The sequence below is a fragment of the Mesitornis unicolor genome, unplaced genomic scaffold (assembly GCF_000695765.1).
Source record: "Mesitornis unicolor isolate BGI_N332 unplaced genomic scaffold, ASM69576v1 scaffold13809, whole genome shotgun sequence".
NCBI lineage: Eukaryota > Metazoa > Chordata > Aves > Mesitornithiformes > Mesitornithidae > Mesitornis > Mesitornis unicolor.
This window is the reverse complement of record NW_010209367.1, coordinates 57,395-76,154: the sequence shown is the minus strand read 5'-3', so window position 1 is coordinate 76,154 and position 18,760 is coordinate 57,395. Positions and strand designations below refer to the sequence as shown.

Sequence of the window (18,760 nt, the reverse complement as noted above, 5' to 3'; positions counted from 1 at the left end):
TAAATTTTATATATATATATAAAATCAAATTGTGTTCAGAATTCTTTGATGTGGATTGAAGTTGTATTTGCCTATAAAGGAATATGAGGAGTATTTTAGCAATTTTGGAAAGTTATCTTTTCTTTGTTTATAACTCTCAAATGTGTACATCTGTATTATGTGTTAATATTTTATTTATTTACTGCAGGGTGTTGGGAAAAACAAGATTGTTGACAGATTCCTTCACCTTTTAAACAGGCCCAGAGAGTATTTACAGCTGCATAGGTAAGAATGTGTTACATTTCCGTATTTTGCGTATATAACTTGATTTCCCATGTTTCTGAAGTTTAATTTGTTCCTGTTATTTGAACACCTTAGTATGGTAGATGGCACACAGACCATAGAAATGTATCTGTTTTATAGGCAGAAGCAGTAAGCTGACAGGGTTGAGCAGTGAGTACAAGAATTTAATGCAATCACATTGGTTAATGTAAGAGTGTACTGATGTCAAATCATGCTCAAGAAGAGAGTAATATTTTGCTGTCAGTTCTGGAGAGATTTCCCTAAGCATGAGGTATTGTGCGAGGGGAAAAGTTCAAAGATGCTTGTTTGAATATATCACTTATCATACAAGAAACATTTTACATAGTAAAGACTTTTTGATGTTTTCCTTTTGCACTCCAGCTATAGCACATGTATTTCTTTCTCATCTGTAAACATTCGGACTAGAAAATTATTTTTTTTCATATGCAAGCTAAAAAATGGACTTCAAGACAACAGATTAATTGAAAACAATTCAAAAGCTGAAATAATATCAAATTATCTGCCTGCTTTTTATGACATGAACTTTAAATCAATAAATTGAAATAAAGACTGAATATGTCTAGCAGACTTAGTTCCAATTGAACTGCCTCATTTTTCAGCTTCATTTCTAATCTTTACCTCTCTTGACTTCAGCTCCCTAGCTTCCTCACCCTGTCTCTATGCATAATCACTGTTTTTTAAATAGTGCTGATAAAAACATACATCTTTGGTATTTTGCCCTTTAACGACACAGTCTCTGTAGCACTTTCTCTCTCACTTTCTCCCCCAGCGTTTTGTCTTCAAATGTCTTGTCCTTGTAATCCTGATACTTGGGTAGCTCTGCCTCATCACTTTTCTATTGCTGTTTTCTTTTATGCTACCTCTCCGTCTTCTGTCACTTCTTTGTGAAATACCACTTCTGTGACTTGCTACTTTCAACATTGTGTTATCTTTTCTGCTGTCTTCTCTGCTTGGATCAGCCACTCACTTCTCCTGGATAAAATACACTATCATTTTTGCAGATACTAATTATTTCACGAAATACTACAGTATTTTTGTCTTTCACTGTGTGTGTGTGTCTGAAAAGTTGTTCTCCAGTGAGGTCTGGTCAAGCAGAAGAGTAACATAAATTCAGGTAGTTCAGGAGAATGTTGTATGAGCACAATGTTTGGGGTGATGATGGGGCTGTAGAATGTATTAGTTACAACATGCTAGTTGATGCATTGCTAGGAAAACAAAAAGTGCCTTTTTGTTTAGTCAAGACAAGCTTTTATAGGCTCTGTAAAGCACTGTTTATGGTTATAGGGTTTACAGATAAATTTAAGTAGAAAATGATAAGCAGTCCTATGCAGTTCTCCAAAAATAATTCCTGAATGTAGAAATATCAGAGATTTCTATTTTCTGGGCGGTATTTTGAAATATTTTGTTATGAACTCAGTCCATATAATACTTTGGTAAACTTTATAGGGCATTTAAACAAGGATTGTGTTATTGTTAGTGCACACGTTTGGATTGCAAAACAATATAAGAGGAAGTTTGTAAAAAACCACAGAACAGTTTACTAATAAGCTTTTAGGTATGTTGTGGGAAGAAATGGAGTCAGTAGCTTATGGCATCGATGTATTTCATTAGAAACTATGCTAGAATGGGCACTTCATCTTTGATAGCCCTTGGTGTTTCTGCAGGTTTCCTAGCTAGGTACCATCAATACTGTTAAACATGCCAACAGGAAAGTATTCCTAAATATCATACTTTTAATGGTGCTTTTATACCTGAATTAGAGATCTTGAGAAATTGAACATTCAAAGCATGCATTTTAGTTGATTACTTTGTAAGGGAAAGGACTAATATTAATGCTTTTTTAATGGAAAATGTGGAGGCGATTCAGTATTGGATGAAGGTGGACATTCTCTGCCCTTTCAGAAATGTGTCTGACAGATGGTACCTCATTCGTCCTTGGAATTTGGGCTGCAGACTCTTTAGTTCCACTTCAGGTAGTCTCCCTGAAAATTTGTGTGTGTACTTGTCAGCCTTGTATCCTGGGGCTCTTGAGTTTCTGGTGAGGTAGCAGATATGTAAGAAAATGGCTGACGACATCAGGAGTTCTTGAACTTGCCCATATCGACTTCATATAACTACCTTTAAAGAAGTAGTATGCTTGTAAGTATAGTAGTGCCAATACTGACTGTGTTGCAGCTGATTCGTATCAGTCCTGGAGTAGAGAGATATATCCTTAGCTATAAAATGTCCTTCTTGGTGGCCAGAATTAAGGTATAACCAGAGAAGAAACTGCTGGTGTGGAGAAAACTGTAAGAAGACCTTTAAAATTAATATTTATTAATTTATATTTATTAAAATGTCGTGTTATGTAATAAGTAAAAGTAGTGAATAAATAGTAGACAAAAATAATTAGACTGAATTTCAGAAGTATTCTGATTTATGAATCTGTCATTTTTCAGAACCTCTTTTTTAAAAATATTGAAGTGCCAAAATCAGGAAAAAATCCCACCAATGTTTACTTTCAACAGCTTGTGAGGTAAATAAGAGGGAAATACATCATGATGTAGTATGGTACATTTTGTTATGCAATGTAATTAATGTAGGTCTTTTATAGAAGAATACCTCACCCCTTTTGCCAGCAAACAGGAACATAAAAGAACTAAAAATGCTATTAAATCTGGGTTGGTTTTGGTTATTGGTTGTTTGGTTAGGGTGGTGATTTTTTTGTTGGGTTTCTTTTATTTGGGTTCTTGGTTTTTGGGGAGTTTTTAGTATAAGGAGTTCTGCTGATCTAGCACGACATATATTCAGTTACATTCAAGCAGGTAATATTTGCCTTAGAGACAATGAGCTATTACCAGGAGTAATTTTAAAGTCTCACATTTTGTGTCTTATACCGTAAGATGATGAGAGGAGACAGAAGACAGAAAAAAGGGAGTACTTTTCTATAAACATCCTTTCTGACATCTGTATTAACTTGCTCTACCACTGATTCACATGGATGGGTCAGCCTGACCTTAAGGTTTAGGTTGCTTATGGAGATTATAAATCCTTATTCTTAACCTTTCTTACAGCACCTCATTGAGAGGTTTTATTTTCTTTAAACTGTTAAGTTTTGTAAATAATTTTGAGGCTATAAAACTAAAAATCTTAACTGAAAGCTGTGATTAGGTTTAATAAGGAAAGCATTTAAGAAAAATGTTTGCTTAGAAATTATTCAAAAAGTTGGCTACTTCCTCTTACATACTTCCTAATGTTAGGAGTTGATCAGGAGTTGGCCGACTCTCTCATCACATTAATTGTGAGGTTATAGGGCTCTTTCAGAAATAGTTAATTTGGGGTAGGCTCTGCACAGCCTGTCCATAGGACATAAAGGTTTATGAAGCATCCATCTCCTCTTCAGTGTTTAAGGAAGAGTTTGCATTGGCTTGAGTTTCCCAGTCACTCCTTTCATACAATAATAATTTTCAGCAGAGAAATCAGAAATTTTGTTTACCCCTCAATTTTGTGCACCCAGGACACCAGCTACACATAACAGAACATATGACAGTGCTGTTTTGCCTAATATTAAATTTTAGTGTTTTATTGTTTTCACCTTGAGCATGCATTCATGGTGCTGCTAGAAAGGTGAAAATCTATGAGGTCTGTACAGTCACAGGCCAATAAGAGTTCTGTATAGAAATTAAATACACATTGGATGATTTAGAAACTTTTATGTCCTCCAAATAAATGTAACATAGTCAAGTATTTGTGTTGCTCCTAAGTGTGTGAACACTGTAAAGCCTCAACATTTTATGAACCTTGCTGTTATTATTTTTGCCGTCTCTCGTGTGAATCACATGGAAAGAAATTGCCAGTGGTTCTGTGCAGAAATCTGAAGCCAAATTTGGTGGACTAAATTGCAGATCTGTAAAACAAATTTCATGTTTTTCATGGAAACTGGTAATATCTTGCTTTAAACTCCAGAGAAGGAAGAAAAAAAAAGTTAAAGCTTTAGAGAGAACTCGGGCAAGAACATGTGCCCTGTTAAGACTATAAAAACCTCAGCACTGATGAGTGTAATAGATAAATATAAAAATGTAAGCTTCCAGCTCTCCTACATAAAAATGTCAGAAGAAAGTATTATGGACTTCAGACTGTTGGCTCCTTTGATGTGATCAAAGAAAGAAAGATTAATTTTACTTCTCTTATCATCAAATTAGTAACTAATTGCACATAAAGAATGGTTTTGCTGGAGTAAAATGTCCTTTACCTGTCAGTTAAACATGTAGGTTTGCATCTATTAGTAATTAAGTCATACTGCCAAGCTCCTTTTTAAATTTTAATGACAATGATTTCTTCTTCTTGAAGTTACTATTTTTGTATTATGGAACTACAGTATTTATCCTTTTGTTTCCAATGCAGTCTTGATTTGATTCCTTTTTTCTTCTTTCTTATTTTTTTCTTTTTTTTTTCCTTTTTTCCTTTTACTTCTTTTTTCCTTTCTTTTTGGTTTGGATTGTGAAAAGACTTGTAACAAAGTTTTCTAAAAACTTAGGTTTTGACTAGGAAGATATGAAATTCAGTGACCCACTTCTTACAGTAGTTTCTGCTAGTATAAATGGGGCACTCGGTTTTACATGGTTTTATATTTGGATTAATATATACTTAGTTTTTGGAGTCATATAGTGTTAGCTCAGCTTTCATTGAAATACAGTTCTAGTCTTTAATACATGAGTTTAAATAAAGGAAATAATATTTACATATAATTTATTCTCATTTGAAATCCAGCCAAAGAGAGCTGGAAAAATACTGTGGAGAACACACAGCGTCAACTCAGGACCTGTGAAAGCTGCTACCTCTGTTCTGCTGGGGTTGGGTTGGCTTTAAGTCACATAGCCAAAAAGAGCAACTGGCAACAGCAACCCTCTGAAATTAGTATCTGCCATCATAAGTTGTTCTCCTGATTGCTCTGATCGCAAGCAAAATCCTTTCTGTCTGTAAGAAAAACTAATGGTGGAAAGAAGGTCTGTGTTCCAAGCAGCACATCTGCATGGGTCAGGAAGGCACAATTTTCATTTTCTGTGTCAGTTCCTTCTTTGTAAAGTTTGGTATGCATTACAGTCCTTGATTTTTGAGTTATTCAAAAGCTGTGTGGACCCAGTCCTGGTCCTGGTCATAGGTGGCCCTGCTTGAGCAAGGGGTTGGACCAGATGACCTCCAAGAGGCACCTTCCAACCTCAGCCACTTGGTGAATCTGTGATTTACCAACAATTTCTGCAAGGTAGCAGCTGGATGAACCCAGCTAGCTCCTATTCTCGGTATGTTGTAGCAACATGTCTTGCTAAACCAAAACTGTTCAATAGAAAAAAAAATTAAAAAGTTAAAAATTAGTTTATCTTATCTTCATAAAATTAGATAATCCAACAGTGGTTGTTCCTTGTAGGAAGTCCCTTTGCATTGTCCTTAGCTGACACCCAAATGTGTCAGTGTGGAACAGTAGTTGAACCTGAGGGAATTCAGAAGCAGCTTCAAACTCATCATTGTTTTCAGAACAAGGAAAATAAGAACATTTTGTGTAAGGAGATTAAGTTTGATAACATCTAAAACATTTCTTTGTTGTTATGATATGAGTGTAAATAATCAGCAATTGTTAAGCAGAAATTTCTCTGTGTGGTTTTCTGGCTTCATGCTGTGTCAGCTATAGATCAGCCATAGGAAATGCAAAAATTGCAGCCCACCATCTCCTCTACAGAGTGTCTGTCACAGGCATTCCTCTACACAATTCAAAATATTCAGGAATTAAAAGTACTGAGCCTTTCCATTGCAATGGGAACTTGGTTACCCTCAATGAGTGGGAGGTCAGAACCCCTCTGAGCTACTACAGATGTGTCCCCTAAAGTCATCATAAGTAAAACTCATCAACCTCAACCCTGACATCTTCAGTGTGTAGAACTGCAATTCTTTAGTTGGGCAAGAACATCACCATCACTTACAGAAACAGAAGCTTTTGATGAGTAGACTGCAGTGTAATCTACATCAATAATTTATTGATGGCTTATGAATGGATTTTCTGCTTCTCAGAGCCCCAGTGAATCTGCAAAAGATATGAAACCATTAGTTTTGTTCAAATGCTCTCTTCCTATGTATCAAGAAAATAATCTTCCAGGAACTTAGTTTATTATCATCATGAAGTCACATGAGGAAAAGAGAGAAGTGTTTTGCGGTGTACGAGAGATCTTCTCTGAAAGGTCGAAAAGATTGAAACTGCTTATTAATATGATTTGATACCTTTTCATGAAAATAGAGAATGTAGGAAGTTTTCTTCTTTAGCTTATTAATAAAAGGGTTTGTGCCTCTAAATTAGCGATTTCAAGTCTTAATTCTGCATGTAATATCTTTTCTTACAAGTTGAGATAACGTCTTTTCCACTTTTCTGGCTATTAACGTACATGCTATAGCAGTTTGGTTTTGTTGTAAATTTGATATTTCACCACTGTCATCAGAATAATAACAGCTCTAGAAATTCACTTTGCTATCTGATAATCTTACTGTTATTTTAGAAGATACTACACTACCTTACTCCATTTTTCCTAACGTTACATTTCCTTTCAAAGAATTTACCTACAGTATTGCATCTTCCTGTTGAAGTTACTGTGTTTATTCTAGTGATTAATGATTGGGAAACGTGCTACAGGGTTCATTTAAAATACCTACTACGTTTTGTGTTGTGCCTTTTCTAGTACCCTAATAAATTACAGTGATCTGATGATCTTTTCGTCCAAAATTTAACTGAGTTTACATATGTTATCCTTTTTAAAATAAATGTAATTTTGCTGTGATCTTTAACAATCAAATTAATGGAGGGATTTGTGGTGGGAAAGTGAGTTTTTTTTCCTACAAGCAATACTTACTACAAACTGTCCATTAATCTTTAGATGTTAATTTCCTTTTCCTCTTTTTCAGCACATGTAATCAGTATAAAATCTAATTACCTGTTTTCCCTATTGAGATCATTTAAAACTACCCTTTCAGCTTTATTGACTTCAGATTTCTTAAATTCTAATTTAAAAAGTTGTTTCAGAAGGAGTAACTTCCTTTGCCTATGACACAGATGTGCACCTGATAATGTACAATTATCATAGAATCTTAGAATGCATTGGATTGGAAGGGAGCTGTAAAGATCATCTGTTCCAACCCCCCTACAGTGAGCAGGGACAGTGTTACCAGATCAGGTTGCTCAGTCCCCCATCAAGCCTGACCTTGAATATCTCCAGGGATGGGGCCTCCACTACCTCTCTGGGCAACTTGTTCCAGTGATCTACCACCCTCATATTGAAGAACTTCTTCCTAATATCCAACCTAAATCTACCGTTTTCTGGTTTAAAACCATTACCCCTTGTCCTATCACTACATGCCCTAGTGAACAGCTCTTCCCCAGCTTTCTTATAGGCACCTTTCAGGTATTGGAAGGTCGCTATAAGGTCCCCCTGGAGTCTTCTCTTCTCCAGACTGAACAACCCCAACTCCCTCAGCCTGTCTTCATAGGAGAGGGGCTCCAGCCCTTTGATCAACTTTATGGCCCTCTTCTGGACCCGCTCCAGCACTTCAGTGTCCTTTTTGTGTTGGGGACTCCAGAGCTGGGTGCAGTACTCCAGGTGAGGTCTCACCAGAGCAGAGTAGAGGGGCAGAATCACCTCCCTTGCCCTGCTGGCCACACTTCTTGTGATGCAGCCCAGGATGTGGTTGGCCTTCTGGGCAAGTCGCTCATGTCCGGCTTCTCATCCACCAGTACCTCCAAGTTATTTTCCTCAGGGCTGCTTTCCAGCACATCATCTCTTAGCTTGTTTTGGTAATGAGGATTGTTCTGACCCAGGTGCAAGATTCTGCACTTGGCCTTGTTGAACCTCATGAGGTTCACCTGGGCCCACTTCTCCAGCTTGTCCAGGTCCCTCTGGATAGCATCCCTTCCCTCTGGCACATGAACCTCACCACCCAGCTTGGTGTCATCAGCGAACTTGCTGAGGGTGCACTCAGTCCCGCAGTCAGTATCATTAATGAAGATATTAAACAGCATTGGTCCCAGTATAGACCCTTGAGGGACACCACTTGTCACTGTCTTCCATCTGGACACTGAGCCATTGACCACTACTCTCTGAATGCAACCATCCAGCCAATTACTTATCCACTTAACAGTTCAACCATCAAATCCATACCTCTCCAACTTAGAGAGAAGGATGCTGTGGGGGACCATGTCAAAGGCCTTGCAGAAATCCAGATAGATGACATCCATAGCTCTTCCCTTGTCTACTGATGCAGTTTCCCCAGTGTAGAAATGGAGTATTATATTGTACTTTACAATACTCCATAGGAATATGGAGTATTATACTTGTTCTCCGAATTCCATTTTTTATCTTCTCTTGAAAGAATATAGGGCCATGTAAAACAATTTAAATGCAATATAGCTCTACAGGTCTGTTTATAAAAATGAACAACTCTAAAAACTGTCTCTGTAGTGGACTGTTGTTGAAACAAGTGCTCTTAAGCTGCACTGGGTTATTAGAGGAATCCACTGAATGTGTGTTTGTATATTGGCAGCCACAAAAAAAAAAAGCTAGGTAATTTTTCCTGATGATTTTGAGTCATGAATGTATGTATCTAGGATGTTTTCTTTTCATGTTATGCAGTAAGCTTATAGTATGTGCTTTATTCATTACGCAGCTCAGGTTTGGAAATAAACAGTAAGATGACATATTCTTGTTATAAAGATTTATGTTGTGAAGCACTGAATGTACTAGCTAACATAAGATAGGTGTCTTTATGGGTTGGGTTTTTTTTACTCTTCTTGTTTTTTCCCCTTTCCTTAATTTCAATTGATACAGAGCTGCAATGCAAAGCTTCCAAGAGTTCATGCAACCTCGTGGTCTCCTTTTCCAGTGTCAGTTTTTCATACACTGGCTGACTGGCTCTGCTATTGTCACATTCCAGGTGTTAGAGAGGTACTTCATTTGTCTTTTTGTAGATTAAATTCAGCTTGAATATCCTGCTGTGTGGCTGTTACAGAGAAATAGCTCAGGTTAGAATACCCTATTGTTTCATTTTCCTCTAGAGGTGAGGTAACAGGTTCTTGCTGTTTACTCAGTGAAATATATTCTTATACACCATAAGGGGAGCTGTAGGGTGTCATGTTTCTTCATTTACAGATTTTACGATTAGAGTGAGTGAACTTCTTATGTTGTTAAATTATGTGAAAATGCTGCATCTTGTTTTGAAAGATGGATCACGTATAAGTAATTCTGTAACTTGATTTAAGCATATAACCCGAATTAAACATATAATTCCCTTTGGCCTTTGTTCTGTCACCCACAGTCATACTGAGTAATGAATACCTTTATAGTCCAAATAATTTCTTGGATTTTAAACAAATACATGTCCTGCTGAGTAGCTGTAATAGCCTAGCAGGAAAAAAAAACGGGGATTTAATTATCAGTGCATACAGATTAAGTCAAAAAGGCTTTACAGTGTCTTTTTAACATAGAAAAGAGAAAGCTGGCTGGCTTTTCAGATATTTCAGAATTTCCTAGGCATAGAAGTCGGACCATGCAATGCAGTGGCTGCATGATAGGTTGGCTAAATAAATTAATTTGTAAATGTCAAAGTTGTGTGTATTCTCTCTCTGTGCTAAGATTGCGTACTTTTCATCAGGATAATCTATGAGTGGATTAGCTAACCAATTAACAGCTTCAAATGGCCCTTGGCCTAATTATTTTTCAAATACCCTTCAAATCAGGTCACAGCAGATGGGCATATTCACATCTGATTGAAATGTAATTAAGAATATACACATATCTATGTACATAGGTATTTATATAGATAGATACCTTGCAGAAATTAAGAATAGCAATTATTAGAGCAATACATTCTGTGCCTCTGATTTTTCCTTTCAACTACCTTGAAGTTCAATTTGAAGAATATAAGGATGGCCAAACCTGAGTCTGTTTTTTCTAGCATTGTTACCATGTGCACAACCCTGAAAACACAAGGTTGCCTTCCATAGGTATTCTCTTACCCTTTTTGCCTCAGTGCCTTTTTTTTACACACAAAAGCCAGAGCAGTATTCTTCAGCATTTGTCAAGATAAAGTAATTCCAGTGAATGTGGATGTTTGTAATATTAACTGAGGTCCTGACACTGTGTCCTGTATTTGGGCATAAGCCTCCTTGGGGACTCAAGTCTTAAAATAAAACATTGGAATATGTTTCCCTTTTCTTGAGTTAGTTGATAATAAGTAAATTATACAGTGGATCAAATTCTGTTTTGGTGTTTACATTTCAATGTTCTGGGGAGGACAAATGACAAAACATACAATGAATATTTGCAGGTGTGTCCTATAGTTAGCATTAACATTTTAAATGAAGAATTTCATGCATTGATTTAATTTCTCTAAGGAAGCATCTTTCAGCCAGATAGTCCCCCAGATGAACTAACACAAACTTCAGGAGAGGAGGAGCATCGTTCTCCTTTCTTCCTTAATTTTGCTCCTGGCTAGTTTCAGCTTCCCAGATGCTTGGAGATATACTTTATTTCCATCTTTGCCTCCCATCCTGCCCTGTTTTGAGGTCTATTGATAGAGGTATTCAGCTCTTCCAAACAACTCCCAATGTTCATTTGAAAAGAGCCTGGGAAGAAGTTTCTGTCTCCCGTGAATGGAATAAGAAATACCGACCGCAGTGACTGGATTTGTGTAGGGGAGAGTTCTGTTCTAAACAATGAAATAGCTGTCAGGTGCAATTCCTCTCCTGTCTTGAGAGAATAATTTTTTAAATTCAGTTATTTAATAGAATTTGGGTAAATCTTGAAAACTGACAGGGACAGAATGGACTGAACAGCCTCTGTGATTGATGGAAATTTCTTCCTCGGAAAGAAGGCATTGCTGTCAAAGAAATAGTAACTATCACAGACTAATCTGTTCGAGTACGTCTGTAGACTTCAGAAAAAGCTGCCTTTAGGGTAAATAATGCACCAGTAGCAAAAAATAAATAAAAGGCATTGATGTGCACTAATAAACAAAAAAACATCAAAAGAATTCTCAGAAGTCCTACTATGAATTGAGTGGTACTGTCAGAGGAGTTGCTGAGTTTCAGTAGCAGATAATTTTCTTTCTTTCTTTCTTTTTTTATGGAGAGCTGGTGAGGATGGCTTGATAAAAATAAAATACATTCTTAGGAAAGACATCAAGTGAGCTTTTCACATTTTTCTTTCACAATCAGGAGAAGACAAATCAGTTCAGTTGAGTAGGATGACAGCATGTCAGACAGCTTTTCTCGCTCACTGCCACATTCCCACAGTCTTGCTTCTTTGTGTCAGAACTATTTTCATCTTGGGTACCAAATGTGATGAAATTAGGAGGTTTTGATATTCGTGTCTTTGTTAGACCCTAGTTAATATTAAGATGCAAATATTAATAAGTGAACATGAATTACAGTTTTTAGTTCTTTTCCTGTGGGAGTGAAATTCTAAAGCCTAATGTTTTGAGTGCCAGACATATTTTACATTTAGGAAAATCTGCATACCGTATTGTTCAGAAATATTTCAGGCTTAACATTTTTCTTTTATTCTGTATTTCAATGTCTTTACATTTACATAATTCATTACAAAGTGGAAATTCAAGAAGAAAAAAACCCCAAGAAGGCAAACTATTTTTAGCCATTCTCTACTGTGTGTAGGTCATGTTGGGTTTCTGAAGCACAGAAATTACTGACACCTTATTGCATAGCTTATGATTCTGAAAGGAAAATAACATTTATCTTTACTAACCCTGGCAAAATCATTCTTACATACATGGCTGAATGTAATAGCCTAAGGAAGTACAGGAGTTTTGCATTCACATATGTCATCAAGCCAGTGGAATTAATATTTGGCTGTTTATTTAGCTCCTATAGTACATTGCAATCCCCGGAAATATTTCCTTAAATTGTTAGGGCTGAATAACAACAAAGTAGCAGAAAAGGGGGAACCACAAATAAAATAAGAAAAAAAAAAAGTTAGAAGCTAGATTTAGGATGTCACTTGGTCTTTCATCTTGATACCTTCTACAATTTTTTCTGATTTATGCAACTATTACAGTAGTGCTTAAGTAAATTGTAAACTCTTCTAGTGTTTATTTCCCCCGAAGATATAGTAATTCAGTCTTCTCTGAAGAATGAGATCATCCTGAGAATTTCTGTGGGCTGCTGGTGATACTAAGCACAAGTTAGTATTCCATATCAGGTATTTGTAAGTAATCTCTGCAGAGCCAGAGGATTAACTAGCTCACCGAAAGCAGAATACACTATTTTGTGTTACAGTAAAATGCCATTTGACATTTGTGTCTTTTCTTCCATCATCACCTGTGCCCATCCCTGCCACCCCTGGAATTCTTCCTTTCCTGCCATGCTCTGTTCACTTTATTTTTTTTTTCACGCATTGGCTGCTAAGTGCAAATTTATGATCTGTAAAGCTTCCCGTAATGCATCATCTTCTTTTACCTTATTCATGGCCTATGCTTTCCTTAGATCCTCCCATTTTCTCACCTTTCTATTACTTTAAAGAGATTACAGTTCAGGTTTGACAGATCCTTCCCTCTTTTCTCCTTGGATTAATTCCTTAGAACATTTTTCCATTAATTATTTCTAAACAAATTAGTAACCTGTGACTGTGCCCTCATATGTTTTAGGGTTTGGTTTACATATTTGAAAATTATTCTATATCTGCAACTGTATAGGCTTGAACCAGAAATAATAACTGGTAATGAAGGTAGGCTGAGACTTTAGTCTCTAAATAATCTGTGTTCAAGAAACAGAAGTCGGTTTAGTGTTATTTTTGGATCCATTATTGATTTCTCTGCCCAGTGTAAAAATGGGTACACAAGCAGGATGACAATAAAAGGTTTTTTAAATAGAATGTTCATGGTAGAATTTCTAAGATAATAGATTAATGCTACTGCTTATCTTAGTGGTTTAAAAACTTAAATGTTGCAAGTGAATACAATATGAATGTAACTATGTTGGTGAGTGTTGCTGCTTGTGACAGGCCGCATTTCATGGTGTTACATGAAGTGAAGCTGGTCCCAGAGCTGTAACTTTTTCCTTCCTGGATTAAAGTTCAGATGAAGTAGTTAACCAGGTTTTTATCTCTCTTCCCACCCTATGCTTTATTCCTGTGCATGGGAATCGCTGGGATGAATCAATCATAAGTTTAAACCTCAAGAAGAAATTATTAGTTATTAGGGACAGAAATCCTGCTGACAGCAGTTTCAAATAAAGGAAATGTGCATGTTATGCTGGCAGTGGAAAATTGTAATTGGAAGCTGGCCATTTAATAGTTTGCTGCAAACAGTACTGTGTTTGATTTCCTGTACCCATGGAGCTTATCAGAATAGTGTTGGTTTTTTACAAGGTGTTACAAAATTAAAGATAGAGCTAAGGTGGATAATTGGAACAATGAGTCAGCTTAGCTTAAGCGAACAGTTTTGTTATACAACATGGCTGTGGAAGGGAAGAGATTTTTGTTGCATCAAATCTCACAGACAGTGCAAAGGTCACCAACCTCACCTGTCAACCAGTGTGTGGATCTCACGCAGCATAAATGAGGCTTTCCTGATGGGTTTTGTCATGTGAATAGTTCTGTGTCTGTTGACAGAGAGTAATACAAATTTTGAAATACAGGAGGAAAGGAATGACATGGCCTACTTGCCCTAGGGTTGAATTTCATATCTCATCACCTATGAAACTGTGGGTGTCATGGGACCTTCTGTCATCACCCACCTCTGAATTATTCCTTACCTCGTTGATCCCTCTGAACCCCAAGGTAAATGGGGTTGGTTTTACAGACCTTGTCATAGGTTTCAATAGGTATGTCATAGAAACAGGAGGGGTTTTCCCTAGATTAAGGACATAATATATATAGCTAAATCCACTGTGGTGATCTCTGTTGCTGGACCCTTCTGAATTTTCATTTATCTGTAAGTTCAGTGGTCGTGAAGTAGGTGGTACTAATACAGATTAAGGAATAGGCTCATTACAGATTTTATATTACACTATTTTAAATCTGAAGGAAATAAAAAGAAAACCTGAGCAATTTGAACACAAAAAGAATTTCAAAAAATAAATACTATGCTATTAAAAAACTCTGTCGCATCTGAGAGCTTACACTGTTCATGATATAAAATGTAACAAGTGCTAGTAAAAATTATTCCATCTGGTATAGTTTAGCTAGAACTAAAAATAGTTGATTTTTAGAATTCCACAGGAGTATTTTTAGTCTTATTTTTTTTTCTCAGTGATGTGTAGAGAAGAACAACTGAAACATTAATGATTTGACTGTGATAGTGCAAATTCTAGTTTGGTTCTTCTGGAGACATTTTGTTGTTCGTCATGTAAATGACAGTTTAATCATGTTTATCTAGAAATAGCAGTAACAGTAGTAATGTGCTTACGTGCAAAGGATATAGATTCACTCTTCAGTGTTTTAATTTCTAGAATTTATGAGAAATTGAGAGTGACCATGAAAACCCTAGCAGAGACAGGGATATTCGCCTTAGACTGCTAAACTGGCAGTGTTGTTCTCAGTTCAGGTTCTTCAAGAATTACAAAAATAAGAGAGATTTTTTTCCTCTTAGAAAAAGGGAGCCTTCAGTTTTTCATTTATTCATTTTGCATTTTATTGTAACTAAAATTCCTGTGTATTTTGAATTAATACTGTTTTTTCACATTCCAGGGATACCACTGTACAAAGTCTTACCCTACAACCTTCTGTTAAAGATGGTCTTATTACATATGAAGATTCACCACTGGTCAGTAGTAACTCTTGAATTGTGTATTTGGAAATTATTGACTTATTTGGAAATGTTTTTCATTTAAAACAAGTAGTTAAACATGCTGACCTTTCAAGTAAGATTTTGATCCGATTACTTTCATGGGATGGTCAGTGAGTATGGTAATACTTCATTAACTTTTACTTAGGTCACATTTGTGATGTTTGCTGTGCCAAATAAGATGATAGTTGTGGGAGACTGCATGCACAAAATAAGTATGGAAAATAATTTAGTAATGTTAACCTGACATATTCTAACTTATGCAGTGATATTTTTCACCTCTTTTGAAGCATCTCAAGCCCACCTGCTAAGCTGGCCTGCAAACAGCCCTTGCAGCCATTCTTGAGTTCTTTCAGCTTCATGTTGACAGTTGAGATGGAATCTGCTTTTGCACTTCTCTGTCAAGACTCAGATTCACTCTGTCAGGCTCCTCGGTTCCTTCTCTAGTGCAGAAGAAAGGAGAAGCTCCTTCTCCTTTCCATCCTTAACCCAGAGAAACAGAAACACCTGCCTTTATTGTCTCACTTTCTTCCTCACCTCTCTGCCACATTTCGGTCAAAACTTATTCCTGTTCCGAGTCCCTTTCTTGTCTCCGTGCCACCAAGAGCTCACCGCTACTGACTGAGAAATCAGGAATGCAGTTTCTTGCAGTTATTTTTGGAGAGTTCTGATGATTTGATTCTTTTCTCTTTTAGGTAAAAGCGGTGAAGTTTGGACATATCTTGGTAATAGATGAGGCAGACAAAGCACCAACAAATGTTACCTGTATCTTAAAAACTTTAGTAGAAAGTGGGGAAATGGTTTTGTCAGATGGAAGACGAATTGTTGCCAGTAAGTAGTTAGATTTGATCATTTACAGTAAAATGTAACGTGCTGCTGGTTTTCAATGATTACATTACTAAGTAGAATAATAGAAAAAGTACTCGATGCTAAAAGGCTAGTAAGTAAAGAATTTAGAGTACTTTTCTTTACTACTTTTGCAGTAACCACAAAGGTTTTCTTAAATTAGCATTCTTGTGAATTTTGCTGAAAAATTATAAAAACCCAGCAACCACAAAAAACCCCCATCCCACTCCCCCCAGGTATCCCCTCAACCAAAAACAACCAAACAAACCCAAAAAACCAACTGTAAGTTGACCTCTCTTGTTTCTCATTCACCATAACAAATAAAGTTCTAGTTGACCAAATTATGATCTTGGTTGTGCCTATCTGGAGAAATGGGGTATAATTTGCTCAGATCTGGAATTGAAGGTATGACCATATCTGAGGTTGAATTGTTAAGAATTTAATCTAATCAAATATGACATATGCTTATATTATTTAAGTATATCCAGAAGGATCAGTGTGTTTTGTAAGTTAATGGAATTTAATTCATGTGAATTGCAGGAACTAAATATTTTTCATTATTTTTGAAGAAAGACACTGTTCGAAATGCCCTCTTGAAGTTAGTACACATTGTACTTTATGTGAGGAGTTTCTTTTTAACAGTATTTGGAACTATGTTTAAGTATGAGTGGAGCAATCATTTAGCACTCACGTGGCACAACACTTGTGTTTTGCTTTTCATCATACACTGTAGGTGGGGTTTATTTTTTAAATATCTTGCTAGCTGGACTCAATTCTTACTGTAATTTTGTAAGGGAGGTAAAAGGATTCCCAAACACTGTGTGCCACTGGAAATGTGCTGCAAAGGAACAAGTGGAGCCAGTCTGGCTCAGTTTGAAGAAACAGAGCCTTCATATGTGTGAAATCTTGTGATTCTGGCTTCTCACAGTTTTTTTGAATCAAAAGGAATTTTAGTCCTGTGTTCCCAGATCAGATAATATCAGACCTATATAAAGATACATTTTATTCACCATTGACATCAGCATTTTGGTGAAATTAAATATAAACAGTACGGGTAGGCCGCACCCCAAGAGCAGTGAATGCATTTCTGGTTTTTAAAATGAAACACTTCAGTTAAATTTTCATGAAAAAAATTATGAAACTTTAAAATTAAACCTAGAACACTCATAGTTGAATGACATGCTAAGAAGCTACTGAGCCTTTTTTGGTAACTGTTCTAATTCTAAGAACATAATTAGATTAGAAGAATTCTAAGATGAATTCTAATCTCATTATGTTCATTTAATTCATTCATAATCACAAAGCTTAAATATGCAATTAATACATTTTATTTCTTTTCCAGATCATGCTTATGTAGAGGGGAGAGAAAATGTAATAGTTGTTCATCCTGATTTTAGAATGATAGTACTAGCAAATAGGCCTGGATTTCCTTTCTTGGGTAATGACTTTTTTGGCACATTAGGTAAGTAATTCATATTAAATCGTGATATTTAATAGAACTGATTAATAGAATGACTGACTTTATTCATTAGATTTCATGGAGAGAAGGGGTCCTTATGCATATTGATACTTTGATTCACATAAGACACTCAAGGTGAGATTCAGCTTGAAGACTAACATGTAAATTTTGGTATCTTAATAAAAGTGCCCGAACTTGCCCTGATTTGAACAGCTATATGTAGCCATCTGTGTTACAACTGCCTTATTTTATGTGGTCTAGACAAACACAGCCAACAGACAAGGATAGAAGAAATCTTTGCAGATGAGTGTATATTTTATACAAATGTAGCAAAAACACTAGCTGTAAGATGATGTCAGTGGTTAACACATCTACTCACCATCTTTATTGCCTCTATCAAACAAGCCACAGGCCAGGTGTTGTCCTCTTCAGCGCAAGTGATCAGAGATGGATGGATGGTTCTTTCCTCTTCTCTCAGCAGTGGAGGCTACTGTCTTTTTTGGTTCTGTGTGCTTCTTAGTCCTCATTGGTCTCTCCATGCACATGGCCATATGGGATAGGCCTTATTAAAATATGTATATTTTACAAGATACTGAATTCATCCTAGTTTCAGTTAAGGCTGTCCAAATTTCACATCAAAGATTTTCGTATCAACAGCAGCGTCATTTCAAAAAGCTCCTGGTAGGTCTTAAAAATTCCGTATATCAACAAAGATTCCCCAGAGCTTCATCTCACAGCAAAAGCAAGAATTTACATTGCATAAGGGAGAGTGATGAAGAACTCATTGGTGTGTATAGTCCAGTGTTAGTCTGAGTAGGCCTCTGGCACGGCTTTGGCAGTGCTACATGTAGGGTACCAACAGAATAGCCCTCCAGGCTCCACTGACTGTGTTGTCTATGTTAGCTTAGCCACTTATGTACAAGCACCCTAATTTGCATGTCTTTCTCTGTTGGCTTTGGCTGTAATGCTTATTCTAAAAGAAATAATAATGTACTCATATCAGTAGGAGCAAACCCAATTCCGTATTGCATAGTAGCTTGTTTTTCAGATGGATTTCCCAGTAAATAGGCATTCTGTGTCAGAGGCCCATTTGTCTGAATTTCACCCAGCTGTGTTGCCCCAAGTTATATATATAGCCTACATATGGCCTATGTATAGCCCATGTATAGCCTATTTCTTTTTCATGACCTGATTTCCCTCCTTACATGGACCCTCTCAACAAAATTGATCATTCCAGCTTCATTGCTTTTGGCCCACGTGGCAGAGGCTTGGTTGAGATTTTGGGGTTCTTCATTGATTTTGTTTTTCAACCATAGGGGTGGTTCTGCTTTTAATCTAAGC

The 18,760-nt window shown here is 36.5% G+C and overlaps 1 protein-coding gene across 1 annotated transcript in view; it reads left to right on the top strand.

The window, feature by feature from the left end:
• Positions 1 to 187: 187 nt before the first annotated feature.
• The window catches only part of VWA8 (von Willebrand factor A domain containing 8), a gene marked incomplete at its 5' end in the record, with an annotated part of 75,035 nt that continues 56,462 nt past the window's right edge, over positions 188 to 18,760 (top strand). Inside the window, 4 exons of the mRNA XM_010192860.1 lie at positions 188 to 264; positions 15,018 to 15,093; positions 15,810 to 15,945; positions 17,303 to 17,422. Coding sequence (XP_010191162.1) covers positions 188 to 264; positions 15,018 to 15,093; positions 15,810 to 15,945; positions 17,303 to 17,422 — 409 coding nt within the window. The remainder of the gene's footprint in view (positions 265 to 15,017; positions 15,094 to 15,809; positions 15,946 to 17,302; positions 17,423 to 18,760) is intronic.